This window comes from Pristis pectinata, chromosome 8, assembly GCF_009764475.1.
Source record: "Pristis pectinata isolate sPriPec2 chromosome 8, sPriPec2.1.pri, whole genome shotgun sequence".
Classification (NCBI taxonomy): Eukaryota; Metazoa; Chordata; class Chondrichthyes; order Rhinopristiformes; family Pristidae; genus Pristis; species Pristis pectinata.
In genome coordinates this window covers 3,208,812-3,234,224 of record NC_067412.1, presented here as the reverse complement: position 1 = coordinate 3,234,224, position 25,413 = coordinate 3,208,812, and the positions used below count along the sequence as shown (strand labels likewise).

The following is a 25,413-nucleotide window of genomic DNA, read 5'->3' as shown; positions in this document are numbered from 1 at the left end:
ACCAACTCTGTCTTGAGGGCATCCATCCAGTTAGACATGTTCAGTCAGAAAATGAACATGTTTAATCAGAATTCTCAGGATTTTCTCCTCAGGTTAGATTCAGAGCTTCGAGCTAATGAATAAACCAAGGTCCAGAGCTCGACTGGCCTGTGGGCAGGGAGTGACATCTCCCATGGTAGGTGGAGTGGATCAAGGAGTAGCCGCCTCCTCACTCAACGTCACCTGCAAGGTCCTCCAGCAACACTGCTCCCCTCACACCTCCTCAGACCCTTTCTAGATGCTCTCCCTACAACCCCTCCTTCCATCAGTCACTTCCCTCAGACCTTCCTCATACCTCAGAGCCTCCAGCCTTAATACCCTCCATCTCCCTCACTCCCTCTTTCCATTGACCCTCCCTCCCTCAGAACTTCAACTTCAAACACTCCCTCTTCAGCCACTCCTTCCACAGGATCTCCTCCCTCAGACCCACCTCATCCCTCAGACCGTCCACCCTCAATACCCTCCATCTCATCTTTCGAGAGCCTCCTCAGAAACCCTTCAGTTCCCTCCCTCCAACCTCCAAGTCTGCACATGTAGACATTCCTTCCATGGATTCCCCTCCCTCAGACCTTCCTCCAGTCTCAGACACCCTCACCTCCTCCAGACCCCCACCTCCCCTAGACCCTCCTCCACCCTTGGACCCTCACCTCCTCGACCCTCCTCCATTCTTGGATGCACCCTCGGACCTCCCTCAGACCCTCCTCCCTCCCTCCCTCCTTCTCCCTTGGACTCTCCTCCATCCTCAGACCCTCAGGCTCCCCTCCCCGCTCCCGCTCAGACCCTCCATCCCCGCCTCCTTCAGACCTTCCTCCAGCCTCGGACCCTGCCCCTCCCTCAGTCCCTCCCCCTCCTGCCCCTCCCTCAGTCCCTCCTCCTGCTTTCCCGCCGGGCTGGGCTGCGGGATGTCCGGGGCTCCGCTCTCGCTCGGTGCCGAGGAGGTGGCGCGGCTGCTGCGGGTCCCGGGGCTGCTGCCGCTGCTGGAGGCCGCGCTCGGCCGCTTCTCCAGCGGGGACGGCGGGGTGGAGCAGCCGGTGCGGAGCTCGGTGCCGCTGCGGCGGTACCGCGGGTAAGGACGGCCCGGGACTGGGGCACCCCGACCCCCCCCCCCCCGCCGGGACCCGCACCCCGACCCCCCCCCCCGCCGGGACCCGCACCCCGACCCCTCCCCCACCGCGGGACCCGCACCCCGACCCCCCCCCCGGGTCCCGCACCCCGACCCCTCCCCCCCCCCGGGACCCGCACCCCGACCCCTCCCCCCCCCGGGACCCGCACCCCGACCCCTCCCCCCCCCCGCGGGACCCGCACCCCGACCCCCCCCCGGGTCCCGCACCCCGAACCCCCCCCCCCGGGTCCCGCACTCCGACCCCTCCCCTCCCCCCCGCGGGTCCCGCACTCCGACCCCTCCCCTCCCCCGCCGGGACCCGCACCCCGACCCCCCCCCGCCGGGACCCGCACCCCGACCCCTCCCCCCCCCCGGGACCCGCACCCCGACCCCTCCCCCCCCCCGGGACCCGCACCCCGACCCCTCCCCCCCCCCCGGGACCCGCACCCCGACCCCTCCCCCCCCGGGACCCGCACCCCGACCCCTCCCCCCCCCCGGGACCCGCACCCCGACCCCTCCCCCACCCCCCGGGACCCGCACCCCGACCCCTCCCCCACCCCCCGGGACCCGCACCCCGACCCCTCCCCCACCCCCCGGGACCCGCACCCCGACCCCTCCCCCACCCCCCGGGACCCGCACCCCGACCCCTCCCCCACCCCCCGGGACCAGCACCCCGACCCCCCCCGCGGGACCCGCACCCCGACCCCGACCCCCCCCCCGGGACCCGCACCCCGACCCCCCCCCCGGGTCCCGCACCCCGACCCCCCCCCGGGACCCGCACCCCGACCCCTCCCCCCTCCCCCGGGACCCGCACCCCGACCCCTCCCCCCCCCCCCCGGGACCCGCACCCCGACCCCTCCCCCCCCCCCCCGGGACCCGCACCCCGACCCCTCCCCCCCCCCCCCCGGGACCCGCACCCCGACCCCTCCCCCCCCCCCGGGACCCGCACCCCGACCCCTCCCCCCCCCCCGGGACCCGCACCCCGACCCCTCCCCCCCCCCGGGACCCGCACCCCGACCCCTCCCCCTCCGGGACCCGCACCCCGACCCCTCCCCTCCCCCTCCTCCCCTCCCCTCCCCTCCCCCTCCTCTCCTCCCCTCCCCTCCCCCTCCTCTCCTCCCCTCCCCTCCCCCTCCTCTCCTCCCCTCCCCTCCCCCTCCTCTCCTCCCCTCCCCTCCCCCTCCTCTCCTCCCCGTCCCCCCACACCTCCCACCAACTCCCCATCCCTCCCCCTCCCCCCTCCCCCTCCCCTCCTCCCCCCTCCCCCTCCCCTCCTCCCCCCTCCCCCTCCCCTCCTCCCCCTCCCCATATCCCCCACCCCTCCCCATATCCCCCTCTTCCCCTCCCCATCTTCCCTCTCCCCCTCCTCCCCTCTCCCACCTCTCTCCCTCCCCCTCCCCCTCCCCCTCTCTCCCTCCCCCTCCCCCACCTCTCTCCCTCCCCCTCTCCCCCTCTCCCCTCCCCCTCTCCCTCTCCCCCTCTCCTCCCCTCCCCCTCCTCTCCTCCCCGTCCCCCCCACACCTCCCCCCACCCCTGCTCCTATTCTCCTTCACTGCCCCCACTACTCCTCTACCCTCAGGTCCCCGTCCAACCCTGACAACCTAACTCCCCCCAAACGCCCCAATACCAACCCTCACAACCTCCAGCCCCCGACCTGGGACTCTGTCCCTTCCCCCTCCCCCTCACTGATACCCCATCTAGGAGATTCCCCAGGACCTTGCCTGGACTGGAGTTACAGATTGGATAGGCTGGGACGGTTTTCCCTGGAGTGAAGAGCTGAGGGCTGACCTGGGGTGTATATAATAATGTGTGGCATAGATCGGGGATAGAATCTTTTTTCATGTTGGGGTATCAAAAACAAGAGGTCGTAGGTTTAAGGTCAGCGGAAGGAACTTTAAAAGGGACCAACACACACACACAGTACAGGAGGAACTCAGCAGGTCAGGCAGCGTCCATGGAGGGAAATAAAAAGAGAATGTTTCCGGCCGAGACCCTTCATCAGGACTGGAAAGGAAGAGGGCAGAAGCCAGAATAAGGGGGAGAGGGGCACACACAGGCAGGTGAGTGGTGAGTCCAGGTGAGAGGTGACTCCAGGTGAGGGGGGAAGGTAGGTAAGTGGGTGGGGGAGTGGTTCTTATTCTGGCTTCTCCCCTCTTCCTTTCCAGTCCTGATGAAGGGTCTCAACCTGAAACATTGACAGTTTTTTTCCCTCTATAGATGCTGCCTGACCTGCTGAGTTCCTCCAGCATTGTGTGTGTGTTGATCCAGATTCCCGCATCTGCAGAATTTCTTGTGTTGTAGCCGAACGCAGCGCGTGGCAGGAAAGAAAACGCAGAGACCGACGGCTGGACTGGAGCGCACATTACTGACTGAAACAAAGCGCGCGCGCGCTCGCCAAAGTAACCGAGAGCCTCTCCGGTGGATGTGATGTGTGGTCCCCGCCGGAAGACCCACCCCGCGGTTAGTTCGTGTCGCGCTCCCGCACATGCGCCCGCAGCTGCCGATGGCGGTTCGAGTCCTGCGGGTCCGGGCCGCTACACCCCCCCCCCCCCCCCCCCAGAATCGCCCATCGGGGGCGTGGGATCCCCAGTCTGTGTGTCCACCTCGGGTGACCTGCCCCGCCGGCGCGGTGAGGGCACCTTCACGGGCTGTCCGATGTCCAAGTGCACTGGTTTGAGGCAGTCCACTGTGAAGGTCTCTTGGCGGCCCCCCACCTCCACGACACATGTAGATCCATTGTGCCGGATCACCTTGAAGGGTCCTTAGTACGGCCTGTGCAGAGGAGACTTGTGCGTGCCCCTGCGACTGAAAACATACTCACAGTCCCTGAGATCCCTAGGAACAAAAGTCAGTGTAGTGCCATGTCTGGAGGTTGGAACCGGTGCCAAGCTCCCCACCTTGTCCCGCAGCTTCTCAGCACTTCCGCTGGAGTCCCTGCTGGACCTTGGGCCTCCGGCACGGATTCGCCTGGGGCCGTAAACCAACTCCGCCGAGGAGGTGCCCAGGTCCTCCTTGGGGGCTGTGCGGATGCCCAGTAGAACCCAGGGAAGTTCATCTGCCCAGTTGGGCCCTCTGAGGCACGCCATCAGGGCTGATTTGAGGTGCCTGTGGAAACGCTTGACCAAACCGTTGGCCTGTGGGTGGGACGCCGTGGTGTGGTGTAAATGGGTGCCCAGGAGCTGTGGCAGTGCTGTCCACAACCCTGACGTGAACTGTGCTCCTCTGTCGGAGGTGATGTCTGCTGGAAGTCCGAACCTGGCGATCCAGTTTGCGATGAGTGTCCTGGTGCAGGACTCCGTGGATGTGTCCGGTAGCGGCACGGCTTCCGGCCATCTGGTGAACCTGTTGACCGTGGCCGAGCGTCGGTTGGAACTGTTGGAGGGGAGCCTTCACGTGCCGCTGGACTTTAGCGGTCTGGCAGTGTACACAGGTCCTGGCCCAGTGTCCAACCTGCTTGCGCAGGCCATGCCAGACGAATTTGTCTGAGACCAATTTGATGGATGCCTGGGTGGACGGGTGGGCCAGGCCGTGTAACGTGTCGAATACGCACCACCTCCATGCTGTTGGTACCATGGGCCGAGGTCTGCCAGTCGACGTGTCGCACAGGAGCCGAACCACTGTAGGGCCAATGGAGACGTCCTCCAGCCGGAGTCCCGAAACGGCGGTGCAATAGGCCGGGATCTCGGTGTCTGCTTGTTGTGCCTGCGACAGCACCATGTAGTCGACCCCTGGGGCTGAGGTGGTCAGTGAGTGGATGTGGGGCAAGACAGCGTGTCGGCGACCACGTTGTTCTTCCCCGCGATGTGGCGGATGTCGGTGGTAAACTCCGAGATAAACGAGAGGTGCCTCTGCTGCCGAGCCGACCATGGGTCCGATACCTTTGCGAGGGCGAAGGTGAGGGGTTTGTGGTCCGTATGCGCGGTGAAATCCCGTCCTTCAAGGAAATACCGGAAGTGCCGGATGGCCAGGTAGAGCGCTAGCAACTCCCTGTCGAAAGCGCTGTACTTCACCTCCGGCGGTCGCAGGAGTCGGCTGAAAAAGGCGAGCGGTCGCCACTGGCCCTCGATGAGCTGCTCCAGGACTCCGCCGACCGCCGTGTCGGAAGCGTCGACTGTGAGCGCCGTGGGTACATCGACTCTTGGGTGTACTAGGAGGGCCGCTTTCACCAACGCCTCTTTGGTCTGCTCGAAGGCCTCCATGGACTCTGCGTCCCATTCCACCTCCTTGGCCTTGCCGGCCATCAGACCGAACAGGGGTCTCATGATGCGCACCACCGCAGGCACGAACCGGTGGTAGAAATTCACCATCCCCACGAACTCTTGCAGGCCCTTGACCGTGCTGGGTTTGGGAAACTGGCGGATGGCCTGAACTTTGTCCGGAAGAAGGGCAGCTCCATGCTGGTTGACCCGGTGGCCCAAGAAGTCGATTTCCGGCAGCCCGAACTGGCACTTCACCGGGTTGATTGCCAGTCCGTGGTCACTCAGGCGCTGGCAGAGCTGGCGCAGATGTGCCACAAGCTCCTTGTGTGACTTGCTGGCCACCAGGATGTCGTCTAGGTAGATAAAAACGAAATCTAGGCCTCGCCTAACCAAGTCCATTAGCCTCTGGAAAGTCTGAGCGGCATTCTTGAGGCCGAAGGGCATCCTTAGGAATTCGAACAGCCCAGAATGGGTGATGAGGGCTGTCTTGGGCACATCGTCGGGGTGCACGGGGATCTGATGATAACCTCGGACCAGATCGATTTTTGAAAAGATGGCCGCCTCATGGAGGTTGGCTGTGAAGTCCTGGATGTGGGGCACCGGGTATCTGTCGGCAGTTGTGGCGTTGTTAAGTTTCCTGTAGTCCCCGCAGGGCCTCCAACCTCCTGCGGACTTGGGCACCATGTGCAGCGGCGATGCCCAAGGACTGTCTGAGCGGCGGATGATCCCCATCTTCTCCATTTTCCAGAACTCCTCCTTGGCGAGGCGAAGCTTGTCGGGTGGCAGCCTACGGGCCCAGGCGTGCAGCGGTGGTCCTTGTGTGGGAACGTGGTGCTGTACGCCGTGCTTGGGGGCGGTAGTGGAGAACTGTGGGGTGATGATGGAGGGGAAACCCGCCAGCACCCTGGCGAACTCGTCACCCGAGAACGTGACGGAGTCCAGGCGAAGGGCCGGGAACTGGGCTTCCCCAAGCTGGAAGGTTTGGAAAGTCTCAGCGTGGACCAAATGCTGGTCTTTCAGGTCAACCAGAAGGCGGTTGGCCCGTAGGAAATCTGCCCCTAGTAATGGCTGTGACACCGCTGCTACCATGAAGGTCCAGGTAAAACAGCTGGGGCCGAAACGCAGCGGGATGGTACGCAAGCCGTACGTCCGGATGGTGATCCCGTTTGCGGCGGTGAGGTCGGGGCCTGGGGCCACGGTACGGGTGTCCATGTTTGAGGGGGGAAGGACACTGATCTCGGCCCCGGTGTCCACCAGGAAACGTTGCCTGGAGTGTCAGTCCCAGAGGAACAGGAGGCTGTTGCGACGGCCAGCTGTCAAAGCCACTAGCGACAGCTGGCCCCGGCATTTCCCGGGAAGGCACACGGTGGACGGCAGCGGCACGCGTTTGGCCCCCACCTCTGATGGTAAAAACACTATTGGTCTGAACCCTCGTCTTTGTTCCCCGTGGGTCTCGGCGGTTTCAGTTGTGGGGTCTTGGCCTTAGGCTGCGCGGTCATGGTTAGGGTTCCTGCTGCTCCCTGCTGCTTACTCTGCCACAAAATATCCGCCCTGGCCGCGAGGCTGCGCGGGTCGCTGAAATCTTCACCCACGAGGAGGCGGTGAATGTCCTCTGGCAGTTGCTCAAGGAACAGCTGCTCGAAAAGGAGGCAGGGTTTATGGCCATCCATGAGCGTCAGCATGTCGTCCATCAGCTCGGATGGCTTACGGTCGCCTAGGCCGTCCATGTGCAGGAGCTGCGCGGCTCGTTCACGGTGGGAGAGTCCGAAAGTGCGGAGGAGGAGTGCCTTGATTTTAATGTACCTCTCCTCCGTAGGCGGATGGTGCAGGAAGTCGATGATCCGCGCTGTCATGTCCTAGTCGAGTGCGCTGACCACGTAGTAAGACCGCGTGGCATTGGCTGTAATGCCTCTGATGCTGAACTGGGCCTCAGCCTGCTCGAACCAAACATGGGGCTGAGCAGCCCAGAAAGTCGGGAGCTTGAGCGAGACTGCTTGTGCGAGTCGTTGGGATTCATGTCGCGGGTTCCAGATGTCATCTGGGAGTGTCGGGGTCACTAAATGTAGCTGAACGCAGCGCGTGGCAGGAAAGAAAATGCAGAGACGTGGAGGCTGGACTGGAGCACACTTTACTGACTGAAACAAAGCGTGTGTGCTCGCCAAAGTAACCGAGAGCCTCTTCGTGCGGTCCCCGCCAGAAGGCCCGCCCCGCGGTTAGTCCGCGTCGCAGTTAGTTTGCATCGCGCTCCTGCGCATGCGCCCACGGCCACTGATGGCGGTTCGAGCCCTGCGGGTCCGGGCCGCTACAGTGTCTCCCTTTAAAAGGGACCTGAGTGTGTTTTTGACACAGAGAGTGGTTGAGATCCGGGACTTGCTGCCAGAGATAAGATGAGATGAGATATCTTTATTAGTCACATGTACATCGAAACACACAGTGAAATGCATCTTTTGTATAGAGTGTTCTGGGGGTAGCCCGCAAGTGTCGCCACGCTTCCGGCGCCAACATAGCATGCCCACAACTTCCTAACCCGTACGTCTTTGGAATGTGGGAGGAAACCGGAGCACCCGGAGGAAACCCACGCAGACACAGGGAGAACGTACAAACTCCTTACAGACAGCGGCAGGAATTGGACCTGGGTCGCTGGCGCTGTAATAGCGTTACGCTAACCGCTACACTACTGTGCCAGAGGAGGTGGGGGAATCAGATACCCTAACTATGTTTAAGAGACGTTTAGACAGACACTTCAATAGACAAGGTGTGGAACGATACAGTCCTAATGCAGGCAAATGAGATTGGTGTAGCTGGAGAAAAAAGGAAGGCATTGACATGGTGGGCCGAAGGGCCTGTTTCTGTGCTGTACGACTTCCTGAGCCTTTATACTGTGAGTGTTTGAGGATTGGAGTTCAATCCCCTTTGTCCTTGCTCCTTCTGTTACTGCCCTGGGTTGGGGTTAAGCTAATGTACAGCTTAGTAAGTTGGGGGAAAGTGGGGAGACTCGTGAGCAGTGGTGCACAATAACTACGTAATTCTTCTAAAAGCACCTCAATGTAAAATTGGCGTCAGCCCTCTGCAGGACCCGTGGCCTTGAGTAGGGAGCAGTCATGGGACTGGCCAGCACATCCTGCATGTAAGATCCCGCTGTGATTGCAGGGAAACGATGCTCAACTGGTGATGCTCAGCCTCTCCCTCGTCCCACTGCCCCTGGGTCAAGTATGCTGTGATTAAGCCAGGAAAAGGGACCCTTCCTGTGCTGCAGAACTCTGTGACTCTATTCCCTCCTCCCTTCCACCCCCCCCCCCCCCCCCCGCCCCCAATACCCACCTCAGTGCCCCAGACCTGGCTCGGGCCCCATCAGTACCCCATCCTTATTGTTCCACCCAGTGCATGGCTCGTTCCCCCTCCTCACTGCCCCCACACCACAATTACAGCCTCCGCAGCCCCCCCTCTCCCCACAGAGCTGAGGGAGGTGAGGTCTCCAGAGCTCTGGGTCCGTCACCCACAAACCACCAACTCCTCCCCGCAACAAAGCTGCAGATAGTTTTATTGTAAATTGGTAAATTGGTTTACTATTGTCACAAGTACCGAGGTACAGTGAAAAACTTAGTTTTGCATGCAAATCATTTCATCACATCAGTACATTGAGGGAAAACAATGACAGAATGCAGAATTCGGCAGGCACAGTAGTGCAGTGGTTAGCGTGACGCTATTACAGTGCCAGCGACCCATGTTCAATTCTGGCCTCTGTCTGTAAGGAGTTTGTACGTTCTCCCCGTGTCTGCGTGGGTTTTCTCCGGGTGCTCTGGTTTCCTCCCATATTCCAAAGACGTACAGGTTAGGAGCTGTGGGCATGTTATGTTGGTACCGGAAGCGTGGCGACACTTGTGGGCTGCCCCCAGAACACACTACGCAAAAGATGCATTTCACTGTGTGTTTCGATGTACATGTGACTAATAAAGAAATCTTATAAGGTGTTACAGTTACAGAGAAAGTGCAGCGCAGACAGACAATGTAGATTGTAAGGTCAAGAATCCATCTCATCGTACTAGGGAACCGTTCAATAGTCTTATAACAGCGGGATGGAAGCTGTCCTTGAGCCTGGTGGTACGTGCTTTCAGGTTTTGACAATGTGGAGGTGTTTCCTGCTCTTTACCCCTCCCCTGAGCCCTTACCCCTCCCACTCCACACACTCTGTTCAGCACAGCTGCAGTTCTGCCGTGTCTAAACCCATCGGTCAGTGTAAAAACTCACCTTGTTTCCAGCTGTGACCTCACGGGTAAACTCTGCTCAGCTTCCTAGGAGTGATGCCGGCCTACAGTGCTCAGGATGACGCCTTGGCGACAAAAATAATCCGATTTTACCAAGCGACCGACTCCACCAACTCATCCCATCTTTCAACCGTGCTGCTGTTTGATCCGAGCAACGGCATCTTGAAGGCAGTGTGTAACCATTGAGTATTCCTGAGTATCTGTCAGATCTGTTGTGTGAAGCCCATTCCTTCCCTTTGTCAGGTCAGCGGGTGACTCCTGCGGACACTTCGTCCTTGTGCCTGTGGAATCACTGGGAGACTGTTGTCTTTTATTCCCTCCTGGTACCTGTTGAGTCGAGTGCGACTGTTGTGTATTCTCCTCCCTGTACCTGTCACGTTGTGTGACCGTTGTGTATTCCTCTCCCTGTATCCGTCACGTTGTGCGACTGTGGTGTATTCTCCTCCCTGTATCTGTGTAGTGCGACTCCTCCCTTCCACATCACATCCCCCGTTCCCCACAGGCCAGTGACTACTCTCTGGCACTTTGTGGATCGCTGTCACCCAGTGACTGACCATTGCCACACCTGAGGTGCTGCAGGTACCGCACATCTCCCGACTCCCACCCTCCAAGCGAGATACGGTCAGTCCCCCTCCCTGATCTACCACCGTCTTCTGTCCTGGGAGGAGGTGGGTTGCAGAGAGACCTTACACTCACCGTGAGTGTGAAACAAACCAAGAGCGTGCGACAGATTGGGATTGGTGGGATGTCAGACGAGGGGCTTTCAGGTGAAGGGACGTGGTGGGGGCAGTGGTGTCTACATTCTATCCCAGCTGGCTCCTTTGCTCCTCAGGTGATGGATGGAGTTATGATCACTGACCAGCGAACGGCTGCTGTGTCTGCCATAGCAACCAAGGTAGGGAGCGGCTGATGGCGCTGGGCGGGGAGGGTGGAGGCGACTGTTCTGGCAGTGAGGATGACTCGGTTCCTGCGCCCACTCCCCGGTGATGCCGTGCACTGGGTCCATTCCCCCACCGCACACCCTCCCCGGTCACCAGGCCGTTCCTGTCCCCACACCCAGGGAATGTCGGGGCTTTGACTAAAGAGTCACATTCAAGTCTGCACCTTGCACGTCATCTGGGGCTTATAAGTTCTCAGGAGACACAAGAGGGTCGAAATCTGGAGGAAGACACAAATATGCTGGAGGAACTCAGCGGGTCGGGCAGCATCTATGGAGGGAGGTGGACAGCTCTGCATCAGGTGAAGGGTCTCGACCCAAAACGTCGACTGTCCATCGCCTTCCACAGATGCTGATCACCCTCCGAGTTCCCCCAGCACTTTGTGTGTTGCTGTTATAACTTTGCGGTGTGGCTGACAAATCTCTCCATGGCCTCCTTGTCATCTCACTGAACTCTGTGTAACTCCTGTGTACTCCGTGAGCAGACGTGCCTCCACTGAGCCAGTGGAACATAGAACACTACAGCACTGTACAGGGCCTTCGGCCCACAATGTTGTGTTGATATTTTATCCTGCTCTAAGATCTATCTAACCCTTCCCTCCCACATAGCCCCCCATTTCTCTATCATTCATGTGCCTATCTAGGAGTCTCTTAAATGTCCCTAATGTATCTGCTCCCACAACCTCTGCCGGCAGTGTGTTCCACGCACCCACCACCCTCTGTGTAAAAAAAACTTACCACGACTGGGAAGAGCCTGGAGCCCACTGACATCATCAACCCAATTAAAGAACTGTCGGCCCTGAAAATAGACTCAGTAGGAAGGTCAGGGTCACGGAGTCAGAGCAGGGAAACAGGCCCTTTGGCCCAACTCGTCCGTGCTGACCAAGTTGTCTATCCAAGCTAGTCCCATTTGCCAGTGTTTGGCCCCTATCCTTTCCCGTCCAAATGTCTTTTAAACATTGTAATTATTCCCGTCTCTACCACTTCCTCTGGCAGCTCTTTCCATAAACCCACCACCCTCTGTATGGAAAAAGTTGCCCCTCAGGTCCCTTTTAAATCTTTCCCCTCTCGCCTTAAATCTCTGTCCTCTAGTTTTAGACTCCCCTACCCTGGGGAAAAGACTGTGATCATCCACCTTATCTACACCCCTCATGATTTTATAAACCTCCATAAGGTCACCCCTCAGCCTCCTTCGCTCCAAGGAAAACAGTCCCAGCCCATCCAGCTGCTCCTTATAACTCAAGCCCTCCAGTCCCGGTAACATCCTCATGAATCTTTGCTGAACCCTTTCCAGCTTAACGACATCCTTCCTGTAGCTGGGCGACCAGAACTGCACACGGTGTGGTCTCACCAACGACCTGTATGGTTGTAACATGATGTCCCAACTCCTGTACTCACTGCCCTGACCGATGAAGGCTAGCGTGCCGAACGCCGCCTTCACCACCCTGGGTATCACCACTTTTAGGAACCGTATACCTGTACCACTGGGTCTCTCTGTTCTACAACACTCCCCAGGGCCCTGCCGTTCACTGTGTAAGTCCTGCCCTGGTTTAACTTCCCGAAGTGCATCACCTCACACGTGTCCGGGTTAAACTCCATCTGCCGTTCCTTGGCCCCTGGCCCAGTTGATCCAGGTCCTGTTGTAACCTCAGACTGTCCACCACACCACCACCGTTGGTGTCATCCGCAGACTCACTAACCCTGCCAACTACAATCTCATCCATATCGTTAATGCAGATGACAAACACAGGGGACCCAGCACTGATCCCTGTAGCACCCCGCTGGTCACAGGTCACACTGCTGGTCACAGGTCACACCGCTGGTCACAGGCCTCCAGTGTGAGTGACAACCCTCCGCTACCACCCTCCAGCTCCTTCCACCGAGTTAGCTTGGTGTGAGGCTGGTGTGACGATGTCCAATGAGCCCTCCTCCAAGTGGCTCCTCAAGCTGATGTCTGGTCTGCTGTTTCAGTGGGCGCTGACTACCCCACGTCACAGCTCAAAGCGAGGGGGAAGACTCCCAGTACACGGGTTTGTGGGATCTTGCTGTGTGCAAAATGGCGGCTGCACTTGTCTGGGTGACCATCACTCCACAGGGGGCCTCATTCACACAACTGGAAGGTCTGCCACAGTCGTCAGTGCCACACACCCTGCCCACCCCCTTCCTCGCCTCCCCCAGTAACACAGGAGCTGTTTGGTTGGATGGGGACTGTTCCTCTAACTCCCTTTGTCCGTCTGGGCAGTATCTGAAGCCTCGGTGTCTGGACGTGTTGTGTATTCTGGGAGCCGGCGCTCAGGCTGTGAGTCACTACCAGCTCTTCACTCAAATCTTTCCGTTTAAGCAGGTATGTTTGGAGTGTCTGTGTGTGTGTGTGTGTGTAATTGGTTTATTATTGTCATATTACTGAGATACAGTACAAGAACTTTGCATGTCACCCAGACAGATCATTCCATACTCAAGTACTCTGAGGTAGTACAAAGGGAAAACAATAACAGAATGCAGAATATAGTGTCACAGTTACAGAGAAAGTGTAGTGTAGGCAGACAATAAGGTGCAAGGGCCAAGACAAGGTAGACTGAGAGATTAAGAGCAAATCTTTATTGTACAAGAGGTCTGTTCAATAGAAGCTGTCCTTGAGCCTGGTGGTACATGTTCTCAGACTTTTGTATCTTCTACTCGATGGAAGGGGGGAGGTGAGTGTAGCAGTTAGCGTAACACTATTACAGCGCCAGCGACCCGGGTTCAATCCCGGCTGCTATCTGTAAGGAGTTTGTACGTTCTCCCCGTGTCTGCGTGGGTTTCCTCCTGGTGCTCTGGTTTCCTCCCACATTCCAAAGACGTACGGGTTAGGAAGTTGTGGGCATGCTATGTTGGCGCCGGAAGCGTGGCGACACTTGCGGGCTGTCCCCAGAACACTCGATGCAAAAGATGCATTTCACTGTGTGTTTCGATGTACGAGTGACTAATAAAGAAATCTTATCTTTGATCGTGTGTGTGTGTGAGTGTGTGAGAGAGAGAGAGAGACTGGTGGGCAATGTTTCTGTTTACAATGCATTCCAGATCACACTAATTAGCTATAAAGAAAAAGTGTATATTCATCATTACTAAAATGTATACACATCTGTCTAATCTGCATGCAAGGTTAATATATGTGTATGATAATATGTGCATAATCTATATGTATGATTAATATAAGGTAAAATTGAAAATTTCCCTTTCTTGGTTCTGATGATGGGTCTTCGAACTGAAACACTGACTGACTTTCTCTCCACAGACACTGCCTGACCTGCTGTGTGTTCCTAGCAGTTTCTGTTTTTGTTTCAGATTTCCAGCATCTGCAGTGTTGTTGACTTTTGTTTCTTTTTATAAAATTAAATCGTTGCAAGATATGTGCAGGGAAAAATGTGTACATGCAGATTTCATCCACCGTGATTTCATCCATGCTCACGGTCAGTATATTCAGACATTTCCCTCACGGATAAGCAGTCCCTTTGGATCGGGAGGTGTTTTTTTTAATAAACATTTATTAACTAAAAGTACTACAAAAGGACAACCAGTGTCAATACACTACAACTGATACAGAAAGAGATGAAAACAAACTAAGCATCTACATAACTACAGCAAAATAACGCTAACTAAACACCCACAAAACACACACGCAACGCAGCTCCCGCTAAACGCACCACACAACACCTCAGAGAGGAATGGCATTCTCACTGTCTACGACACACGTGAGCCCCAGCCCCTTGAACTGCCAACGCTTCACAGTGCGGACAGCTGCTCGGTTCACCCAGAAACCGGGGCCATCAGTAACCTGACGGTCTCGCAGGTTGAATTGTCGACCATGTCCAATTAACACAGAAGTCAGGGTCCTGAGATTAGCAAGTGCAGGAAGTGACAGCAGACACACCGGGGGCAGTGGGAGGGGAACTATGAACACAGACTGACCAGTTTATACCAGGAGTGGTTTGTACATCAGCTCGCAGGAGGTGAAGGGGTTAACGATTCAATGTGACTAGTGCTGTGGTAGCAGTGGGACACTTCTGTAGGGCAGGGTGTCAGGGGGGCCGTGCTGAGGGATGTCCCCCCAGGGGGGCCGTGCTGAGGGTGCTTCTCTGAGGGGCCATGCGGAGGGAGCTTGGCGCTGTCAGTAGCGCGATGTCTGTGGTCCCAGGGAGGTGAAGGATCGCCTGGATCTGCTGGGAATGGGGTCGGGTAGATCCCTTTACCAGACTCACAGTCTCCCCCTCGTCACTGTGAGTCGTTGGGCACAGACCACAACAGTTCCCCCACTGCAATGTCCCCCAAACTGAGGGACACCCACCTCGAGTCACAGAGCCACACAGCACGGAAACAGGCCTTTCGGCCCATCTTGTCCATGCCGACCATGTTGTATACCTGATCTAGTCCAGTTTGTCTGCGTTTGGCCCATGTCCCTCTAAGCCTTTCCTATCCATGTGCCTGTTTGAATGTCTTGTCAATGTTGTAATGGTACCTGCCTCTACTGCTTCCTCTGGCAGCTCGTTGCATTTACTCACCACCCTCTGTGTGAAAAACTTGCCCCTCAGATCCCTTTTAAATCTTTCCCCTCTCACCATAAACCAGCGTCCTCTAGTCTTAGACTCCCCTACCCTGGGGAAAAGACTGTGATCATTCACCTTATCTGTGCCCCTCGTGATTTTATAAACCTCCATAAGGTCACCCCTCAGCCTCCTTCACTCCAGAGAAAACAGTCCCAGCCTCTCCTTATAACTCGAACCCTCCAGTCCTGGTAACATCCTCGTGAATCTTTTCCACACCCTCTCCAGTTTAAGGACATCCTTCCTATAGCAGGACAACCAGAGCCGTACGCAGTGCTCCAAATGTACAGCTGTAACACAACGTCCCGACTCCTGTATTCACTGTCCTGATCGATGAAGGCCAGCGTGTCAATGCCGCCTTCACCACCCTGTCTACCTGTGTCGCCACTTTCAGGGAACTATGTACCTGCACCCCTGTGTCCCTCTGTTCTGCAACACTTCCCAGGGCCTTACTGTTTATTGTGTAAGTCCTGCCCTGGTTTGCCTGACCAAAAACGTTTATCCGGGTTAAACTCCATCTGCCGTTCCTTGGCCCCTGGCCCAGTTGATTTAGGTCCTGTTGTAACCTCAGACTGTCCACCACCGTTGGTGTCATCCGCAGACTCACTAACCCTGCCAGCTACAATCTCATCCAAACCGTTAATGTAGTTGACAAACAACAGTGGACTCATCACCAATCCCTGCGGCACGCTGCTGATCACAGGTCGCGCTGCTGGTCACAGGTCACATCACGGGTCACAGGTCTCCATTCTGGGAAACAACCCTCCACTACACCCTACCATCAAGCTGGTTTTGTATCCAGTTGGCCAGCTTGCCCACTTCCATGCCGTTGTACGTTGCTGCAGCCCCCGAACCGATTCCAGGTCTGGGTTATTAAACTAACTTCTGGCGTTGGATTCCCACAGGTGAGGGTGTGGAGCCGGACTCGCGAGCGGGCGGAGAGGTTTGCCCAGAAAGTGACGGGTGCCGTGCAGGTGTGTGGGACGGCACAGGAAGCGGTCAGTGGCGCCGATGTGGTGATCACAGTGACCATGGCTACCGAGCCCGTGCTGTTCGGGGAGTGGGTCAAACCCGGAGCCCACATCAATGGTAGGGAACGGGCTGGAGGCACCGAGACTACATCACTTCGGACACAGGTTCCGGCTTCGTCCAGAGTCCGTGTGGAGAGGGTGTGAAATGTTCAGGGGATGCTTTTTTTGAAGTTTAACCCTATCCCCTTGCATTAACGTGGCAATTATCCCATCGCATGGGGACTGTCCCCTCCATCCCCCACCACACACACACACACTCAGCTGCACAGGGTGGGGGTCCTCCCTCAGTGCTCTGTGTGTGTGTGTGTGTGTGTGTGTGTGTGTGTGTGCGCACGTCTGTATCTGTGCTGACTCTGTGTGTGTGGGGATGGATATATATATCCACACACACTGTGTCCCTCTGCTGTGGGGAGGGGAGGCGGTGACCTGGGTCGATGTCCTGCAGGACCCCAGCTGAAGCTGTCTCCATCTCTGCCCCTGTAGCAGTCGGGGCCTGTCGACCCGAGTGGCGGGAGCTGGACGACACGCTGATGAGGAACGCCGTGCTGTACGTGGATAGTAGGGAGGCCGCTGTCTGCGAGTCCGGAGACGTCATCCTGTCGGGGGTAGGGCACCGTCCTCTGGCCCAGAGCCCGTGGGAGGTCTCCCCATCAGATCCCACAGCAACACCCTGCTGCTGAGTCATGCAGCACAGAAACAGGCGCTTCGGCCCAACTTGTCCGTGCCGACCAAGATCCCCATATAAACTAGTCCCATTTGCCCGTATCTGGCCCATATCCCTCTAAACCTTTCCTATCCATGGACCTGTCCAAGTATCTTTTAAATGTTGTTAATGTACCTGCCTCAACCACTTCCTCTGGCAGCTCATTCCACATACTCACCACCCTCTGTGTGAAGAAGTTGCCCTTCAGGTCTCTTTTAAATCTTTCCCCTCTCACCTTAAACCTTATGCCCTCTAGTTTTTGATTCCCCAACCCTGGGGGGAAAAGACTGTGTGCATTCACCCTATCTATGCCCCTCGTGATTTTATACACCTCCATAAGGTCACCCTTCCATCTCCTGCACTCCACAGAATAAAGTCCCAGCCTGCCCAACCTCTCCCTATAACTCAGGCCCTCGAGTCCCGGCAATATTCTCGTGAATGGTGAGTGTATCTGATTCCATCCACCACCTCTGGCAGTGAGCTCCAGATATCACCCGCTCTCTGTGGAAAATTTCCCCCTCAGATCCTTTTTAAAACTCCTCTCCCTCACCTCAAACCTCTGCCCTCCCGTTTTTGATAGCCCTACTATGGGAAAAATATTATTTACCCTTTCTGTGCCTCTCATAATCTTATGTAGAACATAGAACATTACAGCACAGTACAGGCCCTTCGGCCCACAATGTCATGCCGACATTTTATCCTGCTCTAAGATCTACCTAACCCTTCCCTTCCACATAGCCCCCCATTTCTCTATCATCCATGTGCCTATCTAAGAGTCTCTTAAATGTCCCTAATGTATCTGCCCCCACAACCTCTGCCGGCAGTGCATTCCACACACCCACCACTCTCTGTGTAAAAAAACTTACCCCTAACATGACCCTTATACCTTCCTCCAATCACCTTAAAATTATGTCCCCTCATGTTAGCCATTGTCACCCTTGGAAAAAGTCTCTGACTGTCCACTCGATCTATGCCTCTTATCATCTTGTACACCTCTATCAAGTCACCTTTCATCCTCCTCTCCAAAGAGAAAAGCCCGAGCTAACTCAACATATCCTCATAAGACATTGCTCTCCAATCCAGGCAGCATCCTGGTAAATCTCCTCTGCACCCTCTCTAAAGCTTCCACATCCTTCCTATAATGAGGCGACCAGAACTGAACATAATACCCCAGGTGTGGTCTAACCAGAGTTTTATCGAGCTGCAACATCACCTCACGGCTCTTGAACTCAATACCCCGACTAATGAAGGCCAACAGACCATACGCCTTCTTAACAACCCTATCAACCTGTGTGGCAACCTCAAGGGATCTATGGACGTGGACCCCAAGATCCCTCTGTTCCTCCACACTGCTAATGCCATTAACCTTGTATTCTGCCTTCAAATTCAATCTCCTGAAGTGTATCACTTCACACTTTTCGGGGTTGAACTCCATCTGCCTATATATACCTCTATCACATTCAAAGGCAGCTCGGTAATGAGCCTGGACAGGTAGATCGGTCCATACTTCTGCTCCTGATTGCCAGCCTGGTTCTGTGCAGGAGACAACAGATGTTGGCGCACATCATGGTTGAACGTGAACATTCTGGAAGTTCTTGCAAGGAGAGCAGTCACTGAGCATAGATCCTGGCAGAGATGAAGGCGGTAAAACTATCAAGGCAGAAAATTGAGGACAAATAAAATTGAAAAGCAAATTTCTCTTCCCAGGCTTGTCCTAAAGCAGAGCCCTGGTTGTGTCGTTGAACTGTCCCTCATTGATGGTAATTTAATGTAACTGCCCGTCTGATAGAAGCTGGAACAAGTGCTAATTGTGAATGAGCAGTGCTGATTAAATCCTCTCGTCCCTTCCTCTTGCAGGCTGAGATCTTTGCGGAGCTGGGCGAAGTGATTGTGGGGAACAAGCCAGCCCTGTGTGACAGGACTACAGTTTTCAAATCACTGGGTAAGAACAAGGAGGCAGTTTGTCTGCTGCCGGGTGGTTGTTGTACACACGGCTCCCAAACTGGTTCCAGTTGGCAGGGGTACAGGACATTTGGGACGGGCTTCATTTAGTTGCAGGATTTGCGGTTTGAGGAGAGGCCAGAGTCTGCCGATGCTGGAATCTGGAGCAACAGACAATCCGCTGGAGAAACCCAGTAGGTCGGGTGGCAAATGTGGGGGGAAAGTAGGGAAATGTCGATAATCCCCCCCCTTCCCACCCCACAGATGCTGTTCAAGCCGCTGAGTTCCTCTGGCAGATTGTTATTAGCATAAGACCATGAGATATAAAAGCAGAATTAGGCCATTCAGCCCATCGAGTCTGCTCTGCCATTCAATCATGGCTGGTGTTATTCTAACCCCATTCTCCTGCTTTGTCCCTGTGACCCTTAACCACCCCCCCTCACCAATCAAGTACCCGTCAATCTGTCTTAAACACACCCAGTGCCTTGGCCTCCACAGCCATCCGTGGCAACGAGTTCCACAGGTTCACCACCCTCTGGCTGAAGAAATTCCTCCTCTTCTCAGTTCTAAAGGGACGTCCCTTTATTTCTGAGGCTGTGCCCTCGGATCCTGGACTCTCCCACTGATGGAAACATCCTCTCCACATCCACTCTATCCAGGCCTTTCAGTATCCGGCAGGTTTCAATGAGATCCCCCCACCCCATCCTTCTGAACTCCATCGAGTACAGGCCCAGAGACAGCAAATGCTCCTCGTACATTAACCCTTTCATTCTCGGGATCGTTCTTGTGAACCTCCTCTGGACCCTCTCCAGGGCCGGCACATTTCCTTAGACACAGGGCCCAAAACTGCTCACAATATTCTAAATGTGGTCTGCCCAATGCCTCAAAGCCTCAGCAGTACATCCCTGCTTTTGTATTCTAGTCCTCTTGAAATGAACGCAAACAATGCATTTGCCTTCCTTACTACTGACTCAACCTGCAAGTTAACCTTACAGGAATCGTGAACCAGACGAGAGAGAGAGAGAGAACAGTCTCATCTTTGGGAACCCTTTGCACCTCCAACTTCTGAATTCTCAGTGGGAGTCTGGAGGTGGGGATGGTGTGGAACTTAAGAAAGGGCTGAGGAGAGCGAGAAGGGGACATGAAAAGGTTTTGGCGAGTAGGGTTAAGGAGAATCCCAAGGCTTTTTTCTCGTACGTGAAGAGCAGAAGGATGGCTAGAGTAAAGGTAGGTCCGATTAAAGACAAAGGTGGGAGGATGTGCCTGGAAGCTGTGGAAGTGGGTGAGGTTCTCAATGAATACTTCTCTTCAGTATTCACCAAGGAGAGGGGTCTTGATGACGCTGAGATCAGTGTAGGTGAGGGTAATGTTCTAGAGTATGTAGATATTAAGAGAGAGGATGTGTTGGAGTTGTTAGAAAATATTAGGACAGATAAGTCCCCGGGGCCTGACGGAATATTCCCCAGGCTGCTTCATGAGGTGAGGGAGGAGATTGCTGAACCGTTGGTTAGGATCTTTGAGTCCTCGTTGTCCTTGGGGATGGTACCGGAGGATTGGAGGGTGGTGAATGTTGTCCCCTTATTCAAAACAGGTAGTAAGGATAGTCCAGGGAATTACAGACCCGTGAGCCTTATGTCTGTGGTGGGTAAGCTGTTGGAAAGAATTCTGAGAGATAGGATCTATGAGCATTTGGAAAAACATGGACTGATTAGGGACAGCCAGCATGGCTTTCTGAAGGGAAGATCCTGCCTCACAAGCCTGATGGGGTTCTTTGAGGAGGTGACCAGGAAGATTGATGAGGGTAGTGCAGCGGATGTGGTCTACTTGGATTTTAGTAAGGCGTTTGAGAAGGTTTTGCATGGTAGGCTTCTTCAGAAGGTCAGAGGCCAAGGGATCCGGGGAAGCTTGGCTGTGTGGATTCAAAATTGGCTTCCCTGTAGAAAGCAGAGGGTTGTGGTGGAGGGAGTGCATTCGGATTGGAGGGCAGTGACTAGTGGTGTCCCGCAAGGATCGGTTCTGGGACCTCTACTTTTTGTGATATTTATTAACGACTTAGATGAGGGGGTGGAAGGCTGGGTTAGCAAGTTTGCAGATGACACAAAGATCGGTGGTGTTGTGGATAGTGTGGAGGGCTGTTGAAGCTTGCAGAGGGATATTGATAGGATGCAGAGCTGGGCTGATAAGTGGCAGATGGAGTTCAAGCCAGAGAAGTGTGAAGGTAGTACACTGGAAGGACAAACTCCAAGGCGGAGTACAAGGTAAATGGCAGGATTCTGGGCAGTGTGGAGGAGCAGGGGGATCTGGGGGTTCATATCCACAGATCACTGAAAGTTGCCTCACAGGTGGACAGGGTAGTTAAGACAGCTTATGGGATGTTAGCTTTCATAAGTCGGGGGATCGAGTTTAAGAGCCGCGAAGTGATGATGCAGCTTTACAAAACTCTGGTTAGACCACACTTGGAGTACTGTGTCCAGTTCTGGTCACCTCATTATAGGAAGGATGTGGGGGCGTTGGAGAGGGTGCAGAGGAGATTTACCAGGATGCTGCCTGGTTTAGAGAGTATGGATTATGAGGAGAGACTAAAGGAGCTAGGGCTGTTCTCATTGGAGAGGAGGAGGATGAGGGGACACATGATAGAGGTATACAAGACATTAAGAGGAATAGATAGAGTGGACAGCCAGCGCCTCTTTCCCAGGGCACCAATGCTCAATACAAGAGGGCATGGCTTTAAAGTAATGGGTGGGAAGTTCAAGGGAGATATCAGAGGGAGGTTTTTCACCCAGAGAGTGGTTGGTGCATGGAATGCGCTACCTGGGGTGGTGATGGAGGCTGATACATTGGACAAGTTCAAGAGATTGTTAGATAAGCATATGGAGGAATTTAAGATAGAGGGATATGTGGGAGGAAGGGGTTAGATAGTCTTAGGTGTGGTTTGAAGGTCGGCACAACATGGTGGGCCGAAGGGCCTGTATTGTGCTGTACTGTTCTATGGTTCTATGGAACAGGGAGTTCACTGCCTGAGTCAGAGTGTAATCCACCCCTGGGAGAACTTCAGGAAAATACCTGGTATTGGAGAGACGAGGGACGGCACATGCTGGATTTGGAGCAACACACAATCGGCTGGAGGAACTCAGTGGGTCGAGCAGCGTCCGTGGGGGGGAGGAATTGTCGACGTCAACAATTCCTTTCCTCCCACAGATGCTGCTCGACCCGCTGAGTTCCTCCAGCAGATGATGTGTTGTGCCTGTTATCGTTTAATATCATCAACTGCATTCGGTGCTCCAAGTGTGGCCTCCTCTACATTGGGGAGACCAAACGCAGACTTGGTGAGCGTTCCGCAGACACCTGCGCTCTGTCCGTAACCGTGATCTGCATCTCCCCGTTGCCGGTCACTTCCACTCCCCCTCCCACACTATCACTGATGTCAGCCCTCGGCCTCCTCCACTGCCAGGAGAATTCCAAGCGCAAACTGGAGGAACAGCCCCTCATTTTCCGTCTTGGAACCTTGCAGCCTAACGGCGTGATCATTGAATTCTCCCACTTTAGGTAACCCCCACACCTCCCCCCGCCCCCCCCCAATGCTGCTTCTCCTCTCCTCGTGTCTTTTTTTCTACCTCTTATTCCCTCTCTCTATACCTTTGACCCATCCCCCAGTGGATCTGCTCCCCCCTCCTCCCCCGCACCTGCCCATCACCATCTCTTACCTGCATCTACCTATCACCACCCTGTGCCCACCCCACCTCCCCTCTTTTGTCCACCTATCACTGCTCTGCTTTTCCCTCCTATATATTGGGCTTCCCCTTTTCCTATCTTCAGTCCTGAAGAAGGGTCCTGACCCGAAACGTTGACCACCTGCTTTTCTCCACGGATGCTGCCTGGCCTGCTGAGTCCCTCCAGCATCATCGTGTTTTTCATCTGCCTGTTATTGGAATTGGTTTTTATTGTCAGATACAGTGAAAAATGTTTGTGTGTGCAATCCGGACAGATCATTCCATACGAGTTGAAGGTAAGAGATTGTGAGCGCTCGGGGAAGAGAAAGGAGGGAGGAGATAAGAGTCACCGAAACAGCATCCTGCCTCAGACCGGTCGTTAAGAGGGGAAATCCCCCACGCGAAGGTCAGGGCCTGAAGTGGATGCCAGAGTAGAGTGACAAAATGGGTCAAACTTTAGACAAAGGGGATGTTAAAACATTGGGAAAATTGTGTAAAGAAAATCCAGATCTAGAAAAGAGTTTTCGTCAACCTAGTGCACGATTGAACAAGAAATTGGGGGACTATCATTGGCCATGGGGGGGGGGGGGGGGGGGGGGGACTTGGGATTTAGAAAAATGTACGCGTGCTGAAACAGAGGTTTGGAAAACAAATTGTTTGCAAAATTGGAAGGATCCCATTACTAAATGGAAAGGGGTGGCAGAGAAATTGAATGAGAAATCTAAACAGACCTCTTGGGAAGTAAATGCCAAAAGGAGGGATATCCCGATTACAGATGACCAGGGTAGACCCCGTCCATATTTTGTCCTTAAAGCCTTGTGTGAATTGTATGATAAAAAAGGAATTAATGCAAAGATAAACGAATGGCGCCTTTGGACATGTCTGGACTTCAACTACTTTTTGAGAGTGGGGAAGACACCGATATAGAAGAGGTAATTGCCTCCGCCCCTCCCTTACCCCAACGGGGCGCGGCTGTTTCCCCATTGTATCCCCAATTTCCGTCCCAACTTCCCACCTACTCAGAATCAGAGGAACAGGGAGTTGAGGAAAACCGACCTAGCAGGGAGAATTTTTTTGACCCCATCGCTTGCCGTACTAGGTCTCATGATAAAAAGGGAAACCTTCAAACTCCCCCGGGAAGTAACCCAGGACCTAAGGAGATAAAGACTCTCCAGGGTACAAAGCCCAAGACTCCTGGCTGGCTCGCCAAAATTGTCGAATTCGGTTGGAGAGAAGACTCAAAAGGCCACTGTTCTCGTTCAATCTCTTTATTACTTGATCCGAGGAGAGAGCACCAAGGCAGGCACCTACGTCCCGGACTGGGTGGTCTCTGAGATACACTGATCTACATACATTTTCAGAGGTGCAAACAATGACCATACAGGGAATGATCATGCATTAGTCAGGCAGCATGGTGCTTATTTTCTACATCGTGATTGGTTACAAAGGAATTTACTTTAAAAAGTTACTATTTCTACAAAAGCTATGGTTCCTTAATCTTTTCAGGCCATCTTGTTGCACCGGTTATCTTTGTATACATAAGGTTTCTCATGGTGGGCTCAGGGTCAGTTTAGTGGAGCAAGAGTCAGGTCTGCAGACTTGCTGAGACAACAACTGATTTTACTGTATAATCATATCTCAAGGCTGAAGAAAGCTAGCTGAAGAAAGCAAAATCTCTGAAGCAAGGCACTATAAAGCGAAGCACGGCTATTTCAAGCAGTCTATTACAGCCGTAGTGATGTACCCTTAAATTCTCTTTCCAGGGCTCACAATCTTTTACTCTCCTAACCTTTCATTATACCTTATACACATTCTCATAGGAGGCTGTGCCCTGAGCTGCCTGTCCACTGTTCATTCCCTGCAGGAATAGCCATTGAAGACACAGTGACTGCGAAGTTGGTCTTTGACCGCTGGGAAGCTGAAAACAAATCCAGTCCGTGACGGGAGACTGCCGGAGGAGGAAAGCAGGGAAACCATACAGAGAGAGTTTAATCCAGTCTGTGAAATCACACACACGTTAGGTGATCTTTGATTATCTTCCCACGAGATCAAGAGACGTCCACTTGTCCCCACCCCAACATTCGATCTTTAACCTCAGTATCACTGATCCATGCCTCACTTCCCCTAATAACACAAGAAAAAAATCAAACGAAAGTACTCACTGATCCTCCACTGCCCCCTTGAACAGAGAGATCCAGGGATTCATGATTCACCTTTGTCTCATATGTTTGACCCGTTTTGTGTTCCTTGGTTCTATACACCCTGGCCAGGAGAAACACCACCCTCATCTTCCCAGTCGAGTCCTGTGAGAATTCAGTGTTTCGTCGACTCTTTGCCCAGTGTCTGTTGTTGAACCTCAGCACAACTGTTACCAACATTTGCTACCATCAGCAGGGAGGAGGCCATTCGGGTTATCCAGTCTCTACTGGCTCACTGAAGAGTCACAGCTGTGCTGCCGCACCTTAGACTTCCAAATGTAGAGTCACAGAGAGAGAGAGAGAGCACAGAAACAGGCCCATCGAGTCCACACTACCCATCGAACACCCATTTACACCTATCCAACACTAACCCATGTTATTCTCCTCACATTCACATCAACTCCACCCCTCACCCACACACTGAGGGGGGGGGGGGGGGGGCAATTTACAGCGGCCAATTAACCCACTGACCCGGCACGTCTTTGGGATGTGGGAGGGAACCGGAGCACCCGGGGGAAACCCACGGGGTCACAGGGAGAGCGTGCAAACTCCACACAGACAGCGGCCAACGTCAGGATCGAACCTGGGTCTCTGGGGCAGGGACTCTACCTGCTGCCCTCCCATCCAAATGGATATCCAACTGTAATCATGATTAGACGCAGGGCCTGGATGATTCAGAAATAAAAAGCCTTAACTTGTTGTGTTTGC

General features: G+C 54.7%; 1 protein-coding gene across 2 annotated transcripts; it reads left to right on the top strand.

Annotated features, from left to right (window-relative positions):
• The first annotated feature begins 386 nt into the window (after window positions 1–386).
• crym (crystallin, mu) lies at window positions 387–25,404 on the top strand. 2 transcript variants are annotated; one of them, XM_052022572.1, is made up of 8 exons: window positions 387–1,105; window positions 9,629–9,776; window positions 10,438–10,500; window positions 12,785–12,841; window positions 16,028–16,211; window positions 16,637–16,758; window positions 18,714–18,798; window positions 24,372–25,404. In XM_052022572.1, exons 1-8 carry the CDS (start codon window positions 588–590, stop codon window positions 24,446–24,448), a joined length of 1,254 nt encoding a protein of 417 aa, XP_051878532.1. In that variant the 5' UTR covers window positions 387–587; the 3' UTR covers window positions 24,449–25,404. The 2 variants fall into 2 exon arrangements, with proteins under 2 accessions (XP_051878532.1, XP_051878531.1); XM_052022571.1 differs by having other exon boundaries at window positions 392–1,105; window positions 12,785–12,886.
• The last annotated feature ends 9 nt before the right edge of the window (window positions 25,405–25,413 follow it).